At 37.4% G+C, this 10721-nt stretch overlaps 1 protein-coding gene across 1 annotated transcript; it reads left to right on the top strand.

Annotated features, from left to right (window-relative positions):
* The first annotated feature begins 6401 nt into the window (after positions 1–6401).
* LOC113052852 (melanoregulin) lies at positions 6402–9765 on the top strand. The gene is made up of 5 exons (XM_026217295.1): positions 6402–6424; positions 7417–7582; positions 8353–8443; positions 9297–9460; positions 9682–9765. Exons 1-5 carry the CDS (start codon positions 6402–6404, stop codon positions 9751–9753), a joined length of 516 nt encoding a protein of 171 aa, XP_026073080.1. The 3' UTR covers positions 9754–9765.
* The last annotated feature ends 956 nt before the right edge of the window (positions 9766–10721 follow it).

Here is a 10721-nt window from a genome sequence, read left to right as displayed (position 1 = left end):
AATGCACCACTTTAGCATACAGCTGTTTAAGGTAATACAGATATTGCCTAATGCAGCATGGTCTTTGTTCGTATCTGTCAGATGAAATTTAGGTTAATATCTGATATCGGCCCAGATCCTTTATGCACTACATCCACATCTGTTTTTATATAATATGAAATAAAAGCTATATTAAATACTGGAAGCCCACAAATGCAGCACTATTTGAACTCCTGTGGTTTGGGTGTTGTTTTTTAGGTCCAATGTTGACGGATCGTCCAGTGAATCCTCTGAGCTCAGGCATTCCCTCTGGAGTCACACACAACCCACATACTGTTGAGAGTTAAGGTGTTTTTTGAAGGTGGAAATAGTTATTTTTTATTACGTGGGTAAACATAGGAGACATGTGATCGTTGTCATTCTTTTATTTCAGCAAATATTTCCCAGGGTGGGTTTTTGTAAGTAAATGAATGTCAAGAATAAATAAATATACAGATAAATAAATAAAATAACTTTTTAAAAGATGTCACATTTATGTAGGCTACAACATATAAGACTAAATGAATTAAGTTGACTAATTAACCTGTATTTTAAGCAAAATTTAGATGAATAAAAAATATAATAAAACTGAACATATATATAGCATATATTAAAATATAGAATATATATATATATATATATATATATATATATATATATATATATATATATATATATATATATATATATATATATATATATATATATATATATATATATATAAATGTGGCTTTTTACCAGCAGACTGCGAAAATTCTTTGCACAAATACACTGCCATCTGCTGGTGAAAAAACAAAAAAAACAATAGACAATATGACTTGACTGCCTTTATTTTCAGGTGGTCTCCTCTGAAAAGAACTCAAAACTGCTTCTTTGTGGTAGAAACCTCGGTTGAATTGGTCGGGGAGGGCTGGGAGCAAGGACTAGAGTATACCAAATCACAAAAAAAAATAAAAATAAATGATTGACCTTCTCAGGAAAGTGCAGTGTTTGAACAGAAAACTGGCACATGAAAATATAAGGTAAACAACACCAGAAAAATGACAGATGAATCTCATTTACAAGTGATGTAATGTGTTCAAATTTGGGTTTAATTTACATGGTAGCAGTCAGCTGAAGCAGTGTTTGTGTGTACATTTTATTTCAAATTGAGACCAATATTTTGTTCCCCATGCTGCAGACTCTTCCATCATCTGTAGCAGTGATCAAGCTTTGAGCGGTCCCTCAGTGAGACCCAGTCGGGCTGAACAGTGGGCTCAGCAGCAGTCAGGTAAGGAAAGGAGAAGACGTCCTGGTCTCTCTGTCCTGCAGTACTCCACTTACTGTAGGTGTCACTGTGCGCTCTCACAGCCTCACTGAGTATCAGACACATTTCTCCACTTTTAAACACTCATTATATCAACAGGTACAATAGGGTGCAAAACTTTGAAAATCTAAGAACTTTTTATTTAAACCTGGAGGTAAACAGTAAGTTTGAGGATTAAAAATAAATAAGTCTGACATGATCATGGTTTCTCTCTTCCTTAAATTTATTTCAGGTCTCGGCAACCCAAGCTTTTTTAGTCTGGGACAGGTGAGAGCTGCAACTGTCCTGCAGACCTGCCCCCTCTCACTCTGGGTCCTGAGAGACACATTATCACACACATTCTTACCTCTTTACTACAGTATGACTTATATTATATTATTAATACAATTCTGTTCAAAAGTTCTCTGAAGGATCATGTGACACTAAAGACTGGAGTAATTATGCTGAAAATTCAGTTTTGATCACAGGAATAAATAAAATTGTAATATATATTTAAATAGAAATCAGGAATTTTAAATTGTAACAATATTTCACAATATTGCCGTTTGCACTGTATTTTTGATCAAATGCAGCTTTGGTGTGAGACTTTCTAAAAACAACGGTAGTTTACATTTTGCAACCTTTCTGACTTATCAAATAGAACAATTGTCTTTCCTACTCAGCAGGAGGGTCATTCTGTGATATCCTACAGGAGTCTCCTAGATGAGCCTCAGTTCCAGCAGTTCTCTAATAGAGGGCGACAGTGAGCAGGTGTCATACTTCACACAGCTGCAGCCTGCTCCTATACTCTCCCCACACAACCATGACCCCAGCTCTGCTGCAGGCAGCTAGAACCAGAACTAACACAGGAAACTATAGCACTGCAGACAGACCCAAGAGTGAGTGTGACCAGGAGTCTCTGAAAGAACATATAAAACATGAGGATAATTCTTCTTAATTTTATTAGCCAGTTTAAATGGGGATTGATAATAGATAGTGTATTTCTGATATCAATGTTGTGCTTCTGAGACTCACTGTTTGTCTCCTTGTGTGAGACATAAACAAACTCAGAAGAAACACACTAAGGTAAACAATTTAAATGTTTAGTAAATTCCTAACATTATATAGTTAAATAACATACCATGACAAGTGAGCTATTTTGATGAATATTGTCACGACGGCAAAAAAAAAAAAAAATATATATATATATATATATATATATATATATATATATATATATATATATATATATATATATATATATATATATTACAAAAAAAATACAAAAGAAAACTACAGAGTGCATGCGCATTACGTGAAGTCTTGTGTGCATTTAAAATACATTCAAAATTATAAAAAATTCAAGACATGGGGGCAGAAAATGTATATATTTATACCACTTCATATAGTTAATCAATTTCACATAAAGAGTTTTTTTTTCTCCAAAAATGACCATGTTGTTGATTTCACAACAGTTCAGTAAACGTCTCTAGGTTGCTTATGTAACCCTAGTTCCTCGAGGGAACGAGACGCTGCGTCAATGCTGTTAGGGGAACGCGACTCTGAATATCGTGTGAAATCAGACCAATGGAAGAGCGTGACATCACCGGCTGAGTGACGTAAGCGACCAGGAAGCTATAAAAGCACGTGCTACGCAGCTGGCATCAGCTTCGAGTACCAGCAAGCGCCGGCAGGGGTGCCGGGGGTATGGCTCCGAGAGGCAGCTTCTCGTTCACTCGAGGAACTAGGGTTACATACGTAACCTAAAGACGTTCCTCTTCAGGAACTCGAGCTGCGTCAATGCGCTTTGGGGAACGAGTACCAACGCCACCAGACTACCAAACCCCTGCCTAGTGTGTATCCGAAGAGCACAGCTTAGGTCAGGAGGACTGAAGCGCCTGGTCTGGCATGTCTAGGCCATAGAATTTAACAAACGTGGAGGGCGTGGACCATCCCGCAGCATTGCAGATGTCCAGCATGGATACACCTGCTAAGAAGGCCTTAGAGGGCGCCATACCCCGAGTAGAGTGAGCCTTGGCTCCTGACAGCGGGGGACGACCAGAGGACTAATAGGAAGCGTTGATAGCCTCAGAACGGGGCTACTAACAACAGACGCACTCTCGCCAGAACTCCCGGGAGCAGAGCAATAGGGGGAAATGCGTACAGATCAAGCCTCGGCCAGGTCTGTACCATAGCGTCCAGTCCCAGAGGAGCTGGATGAACTAGAGAGAACCAAAGGGGGCATTGTGACGTCTCTTGAGATGCAAATAGGTCTACTTGAGCCCTGCCAAATACTCTCCATATCTGCTTCACTACTTCTGGGTGAAGTCTTCATTCCCCGGTCCTCGGCCCCTGCCTCGACAGTATGTCTGCTCCCATATTTTGTTTCCCAGGAATATATACTTCTCTTAATGAGAATAGTTTGCTCTGGGACCACACCAGGATCTGGTGCGCCAAAGGGCACGAACGCAGACCTCCCTGGTGGTTGATATAAGAGACCACCGATGTGTTGTCGGTGCGCACCAACACATGGTGACCACTTAGGTCTGGGAGGAAGTGAAAACTGCTAGCATTTCTAGACAATTGATATGCCATGTTTGATGGCGATCGCTCCACAGACCATGGGCAGGGTGGCCACCCATGACTGCACCCCAGCCAGTGAGGGATGCATCCGTCGCTAGCGTTACACGGTGACAAGGAGCTCCCAGCACCGGACCCTGTTTCAAGAACCAAGGTTTCTTCCACATGTCTAAGGCACGGAGACAGCGCCGCGTGACCTTGATAGTGCGAAGTAGATTGCCCCTCGGGGAAAATCCCTTGGTCTTGAGCCACCACTGTAGGGGTCTCATGTACAGCAGGCCAAGAGGTATCACGTTGGACGCAGCTGCCATCAGACCTAACAATCTCTGAAATTGTTTGACAGTGAGTGACTGGCCTTCTTTGACTCTCTCGACTGAGATGCGGATCGACTCGATACGAGCAGGGGACAATCGTGCCTGCATCGCGGTCGAATCACATACTACGCCTAGATAGGTGGTTCTCTGAACCGGAGAAAGCACACTCTTCTTGGCGTTCAGTCTCAAACCCAGCTCCCCCATATGTGTGAGGACGACATCTCCAATGAGAAACGCAACCTGCTCTGACTGAACTAAGATCAACCAATCGTCGATATAGTTGAGAATGCGGATGCCCTGCATTCGCAGGGTGACCAGAGCAGCGTCTACACATTTTGTGAACGTGCGGTGTGAGAGTGCAAGGCCGAAGGGAAGTACTCGATATTGGTAAGCTTAGCCCCCGAAAGCGAACCTCAGAAACTTCCTGTGTTGTGGAAGGATGGATATGTGAAAATATGCGTCTTTGAGATCTATTGTGACAAACCAGTCCTCTGACCTGATCTGCGCTACAACATGCTTGATTGTTAGCATTTTGAACTTTAGTCTCATAACTGAACGATTTAAGACCCTCAAGTCTATAATCGGATGCAGCCCCCCATTCTTCTTTGAAACTATGAAATACCGGCTGTAAAATCCGGACTCCCTGTCCTGAGGAGGGACCACCTCGATGGCCTCCTTCTCTAATAGGGTTTTCACTTCCTGTTCCATAACCAGACCCTGCCTGAGGCCGACTATTGTCTGAACGACCCCGTTGAATACTGGCGGCACGGAGCCGAACTGAATGCAGTAGCCTTTTTCTACTGTGTGCAGGACCCATCGAGATAGATTTGGCAGTAGTTTCCACGCTGCTAAATAATCTACTAAGGGAATCAGTCTCTCGAGACTGATTTCTGGTGTAAGAGGCCCCCGCAGGGGCGACGAGCGTCTCAGCCCCGCTACGCGCACGGGCGGAAGATACTGAGAGCGATGCTCGCTGGGACCTGCTGCGCCCTGGAACACTGGCAGGGTTGGCAGACCAGCCCCCAGAGGGCGCTGAGGTGAGACGGGCACCGTGTACTGCGGTGTGTACCGCTCTACCCCAGCAGAGGTTGCCCTCTGAAACCCTGGGCTCTTGGCATCAGGGTTTCTTGGCCGAGGATTTCATAGCTAAATAAGACTCACAGACAAACAGTTTGACATTCACACACAGAGCGCTTGCTGAAAGACGCGAAGCTGATGCCAGCTGCGTGGCACGTGCTTTTATAGCTTCCTGGTTGCTTACGTCACTCCGCCGGTGACGCCATGCTCTTCCATTAGGCTGATTTCACACAATATTCAGAGTCGCGCGCGCTGGGCGCGTTCCCCAAAGCGCATTGACGCAGCTCGAGTTCCTGAAGAGGAACTAAAAGTTAATTAAGAGACCCATATTGCCTGTTTTTGCACTATTTTGACAACATAAATCATTCCAAACAAAGCCACAGCCACTGATCTATAATAGACATCAGTGACCGCAGGGCTATTTTGCGTCTCTGAGCAACATGACAGTGTTTTGTTCCTGAATGAAGCAAACCTTTAAATGATTCAGTTCAATCGCAATGACTCACCTATTAATAGTGACTTGATGGTTTTAATAATTTAACATTTAAAGTACCCTTTTATTGTTTAAATAATTTCAAATATCAGTATTCACCGTTTTTTGTAAATAAAAATATGCAGATTTGAGTATGTAAAAGCTGATAGAACACTGATGAAAATATTGCTTTAGAATATATTGTTACTGTAAAGATTTTTACTGTATCTTCAAGATAGTATTGTACAGTATAATATCTTCTGCCATTAAGAAGGAGATTGATATTTTGTTAAAGAATCAATAAATAATAAACAATTTATGTTGTATTATATGTGTTTTAACTACTTTGTGTGTGTGTGTGTGTGTGTGTGTGTATATATATATATATATATATATATTTTATATATATATATATATAATTATAATATATATATATATATATATATATATATATATATATATATATATATATATATATATATATATATATATATATATATATATATATATATATATATATATATATATAATTTTATATGTATATATACTAATCTTGGTTCACCTCTGGTTGATCTCACTTAGTCTTAGTCAGTTTTTTTATTACTATTTTTGCCTTAATTTTTTTTTTTTTTTTTTTTTTTTTTTTTTTACAGAAATGCACCCACGTGGCATCGAGAGGTATTAGCCAGTACTTTATTTTTTCATTTTATCCATGTGTAGGAAAAACAGCCTTGGCTCCAACAGACAGTACAGGGCCTAATCAAATGAAAACAGGGAGCAGATACACCCCCTAGTGACCAGCCCAAGCACCTACATTTCTTCTCAACCATAGTCTCAAACCTGGAGCCTGAGCAGCAATTTGGTTCAAAACAAAGTAGAAAGTTAAACGTCTGAGAGTTCATTGAATTCTGAAGCAGTTTGGTAAGAATTTTATAGAACTACAGTAGTAATTTCTACATATAGACATAAATGTATGCATTTTAAATAAGGCAGCTCCAGATGTAGTGCTTTGTTTTTATATGTGCTGACTGTCTTAAATTTGATTAGTCCCAAGGGCATTTAAACAGTCCAGTCACATGGCCAGAGTCGCCAATTATCAAGTTAAGGACACCGCCTGTAAGAAATAACTTCAGCACAAATTTCTGTCCTATTGCATGGAGGATGGTGGCTCTACTATAAGGAACAATAACTATGAGTATGTGTACTGAGTACTGAATTTTAGCTCATTTTAGGGGGAAAAATCTTTGTTGCTTTAAATGGGAATCTTTTATTCTGGCTGCTGTCCTATTCATGGAACTACTGAGGAGAAAGATTGCATATTAAGGTAAGTGACAAAATGTTGGTGTTTTTCTTGTATACAGTTGTATAACTTGTAAACATATACAACTTTTTTTTGTGCGTACATGTAATTAAAGATGGATTTATTATTAAAAAAAAATAATAATTACAACAAGAGTGGATTTAAAAAGATATATATATAATAGGTTAATACAGGTTTGAGGATTTAAAAGTAAATAATAATCATTGAATATTATATGTTTGTAAAAATGACAAATATCACCAATATTACATTTGTCATTCATCGCTAGAATCTTCAATAGTACTGTATCCATATGCATTTGTGAAATATAGATTAATAAAGTCTTTGAATACAGTGTTGCCTCCATCAGTGAGACAGCAGTGGCTCATGAGCTGCAGGACAGCAGATCTGGACCTGAGAAGGAGGAGAGGGCCTGGAGCAGCACTCAGTCCTCCATCTCCACTACTGAGGAGGAATCAGATGTTGAATTACACGCATTCATCAGGATGAGGAACAAAGTGGAAAAAGACACTGAGGTGAGGAACGAATACGCATGCACTTTTTGATACAGTTCTCAAATTGTTTGTGACTAGACTTTTTTGTTTTATTTTATTCCTTTTTTTTTTTTACATGAATGACAGCCTACACAATTCTTGAAATGAACTTTGTGAATTCTGGGAAATGTCTTTGAAGTTATTTATTATACATTATAAGTTATATATTATATTATAATTGAGCTTGTGTGTGATGTTGGTCAGATTTTTAATGCATCCATTCAAATCACACTGCAAAAGAAATGATTCAGTTATGCCTGGACCAGTACAAAATCCACAAATCCTTATACGTACTGCTTCGTGCTTTAGAGAAGATGTGACTTAGACTTTTTTGTATTGGACTTTGGCTACGAGTAAATGCATCAGAATTTAGGCTGATGTAATTTACGAATTTTCTCAAATTGAATTCAGCTCAACTGTACCAGAAAGATAAGTGATCAAGAGTTCACTTTGTACACAAACTTAAGGTGAGTTAGGTTACATATATATGTAAAATGCAATATTTGTGATTTTAACAACCTCTCTTGTTCATGATTCCTGTATGTCATTGTCCACTTCGTACAGGAGCTTTAGCTTGTTGTGGACAGATGGAAGAGCACATGGTTTCTAATGCACTTATGAACTTGTTAGAATCAATCGATGGTAACCCAATAGTGATGTTCTTCCACGAAACCTGTGCCTCCAGCCAGAAAGCTCTTCAAAGATTTCTTTGTGTCTTGCACTTCTACTATTTGTGTGTGTGTGTGTTTTAGGAATGGGAGAAACTGAATTATGATATCCACACTCTGAGGTGTGCTCGTAAAGAAGTTTGTACACGTTGGAAGAAGATCTTGCTTCAGCTGGGTGAGGTGGACTATATTTATTTTATTATTTTCGAAATGCATTATTTGTAAATAGCTTTATGTATATATATATAGCTTTATGTAAATAGCTTTATTATATATATATATATATATATATATATATATATATATATATATATATATATATATATATATATATATATATATATATATATATATATATATATATATATATTTAGCATGGATGCAATAATTGATCCAAAGTGACATTAAATACATTTGTAATGTTACAAAAGATTTCTGTTTCAAGTAAATACAGTTATCTTTTATTTATTATATTTTATTGTATATATCAAAGAATCCTGAACAAATATTACAGTTTCCACAAAGATATTCAGCAGCACAGATTTCTGAAGGATCATGTTATAATCAAGTCTGAAGAAATAACAGCTGAAAATTTGCCTTTGCCATCACAAAAATTACATTAAAAAACTTGTAATAATATTTCACAATATTGTTATTTTATTGTATTTTTGATCAAATAAATGCAAAATGTTGTTCATTAGAAACCTTAACAATCTTTCTTACCCCAAACCTCTGAACGTGTTGTATTAATTTTGAATTTTAGATATTTTTCATTCATATTACATTTGTTTTCTGGCTGAGTTTTCTTTTTTATTACTTTTTCAGCTCTGGTCAGGGATTACAAGAACACTGTTCATTTTGTTTTTAAAAATGTTAGTTATTTATGCTTAAATGTATAATGCACAATGCCATTTGACATAATAGCAATAGCATACCAAGCCAAACGTGACACTTATTTGCCCATGTAAGTGGAATGTGTGTCTGAAGAAGTGCAGTCATGTAAATGTACATGTATCTTACTGATCCAGGTTACCAGAGGGAGGCAGAATCCTTACTGACAGTGAACAGACAGACTGTTCTGAATGACTGGGACAATATGGAGAAGGCCAGAGAACTCCTGCGCATAGTATCAGAGGAGACAGACCTCTTCCTCCGTGGACTCAGCACCAGTGAAAGATATGTCTTTGTCATGGTAAATTAATATCTGCATAATAAATAACAGTCCTCAGTGACTGGACTGAGGCTCAGGTCAAAAGCCTCAATATTATACTGTATGTATACATTAAAATGACTCATCATGATAAACATGTAATGTAAAAAGTAGAGTTTTATACGTCATTATATTTTTTGCTCGATCAAGGATGTGCCAGTTTTGGAATAATGAGCATTTTGATTGTTATGATCATTTCCTAGGATCGACTGGTGTCTTTGGACAGTGCTGAAGACTTTGTGCGGTTGGCCAAAGAGAAATATCCAAGAATTTAGTCTTGAGATGGAAAGAAACTTCTAAGTTTGGATTTGTTTGCTCTCTTCAATGCTGCTTCTGCAGCTATTTTTAACAGTAAATTCATTGTTGTTTGGCATCGCGGGAGTGGCACTATTATGAAAGGAAGTTAAATTAGCATAATGGGGTGATAACTTATGAGTGCAATAATTCCAAACGAATGTCCAGTAAAATAACATTTTAAGCTCTCCTTTTTGACTAGTTTGTCACGCACTGGCCCTGTACACAACAATTATAGGCTTTGCAAATTGATCAGTGAAGAACGTTGTGCCTCAAAACAAGCATTATGTCTTTCTTTTATAGCATGAAAAATCTGTAACATCAGAATCAGAAAGAGCTTTTTTGCCAAGTTTGCTTGCTTTTTCATCTCCAACCCTGTTCTTCAAGTTTTTTTATTTTACTGTTTGGTTAGCGATGATAGGAATAAGACATAATACACCCCAAAAGATGTGATGAAGGATTTGAAAAATGGATTTCCTCAGAAAAAAAGAATTAAGCACTTTATTCAGCAGAGATCATAAACATGAGTAAGTCTCTTTTTATTTATTTATATACTTTAATACTAGTTTTCATAATGTGTAAGCATTTTACTAGTTAGACTTTTTCCAAACTATAATTCCTGACTAAATGTATAATCAAGTGACATATTATGAAGTTTCAATAACAATATACAATACTATACCATTCAAAAGCTTGATGTAAATAATATAAATGTAACAAATAAATGTAACTGTAACAAAAAAAATTGTGTTCTTTTAATTTATATCCCCTAAAAAACATTCTCAGCTCTTTTCAACATTAATAATAATAATAATAATAATAATAATAATAATAATAATAATAATAATAAATGTTTTTTTTTGTTTGTTTGTTTTTTTTGGTAGAAAATAAGATAGTTAAAAGGATTTCTGAAGGATTGTGTGACTGGAGTAATGATGCAAAAACATTA

This window comes from Carassius auratus, chromosome 34 (assembly GCF_003368295.1).
Source record: "Carassius auratus strain Wakin chromosome 34, ASM336829v1, whole genome shotgun sequence".
Lineage (NCBI taxonomy): Eukaryota > Metazoa > Chordata > Actinopteri > Cypriniformes > Cyprinidae > Carassius > Carassius auratus.
This window is presented reverse-complemented; position numbering and strand designations above follow the sequence as displayed.

Coding starts and splice junctions, on each gene's coding strand:
- LOC113052852 (XM_026217295.1), top strand. CDS start 6,402: ATGCACCCACGTGGCATCGAGAG. Junction 6,425..7,416: donor CACCCACGTGGCATCGAGAG/GTATTAGCCAGT, acceptor TGCCTCCATCAG/TGAGACAGCAGTGGCTCATG. Junction 9,461..9,681: donor AAAGATATGTCTTTGTCATG/GTAAATTAATAT, acceptor ATCATTTCCTAG/GATCGACTGGTGTCTTTGGA.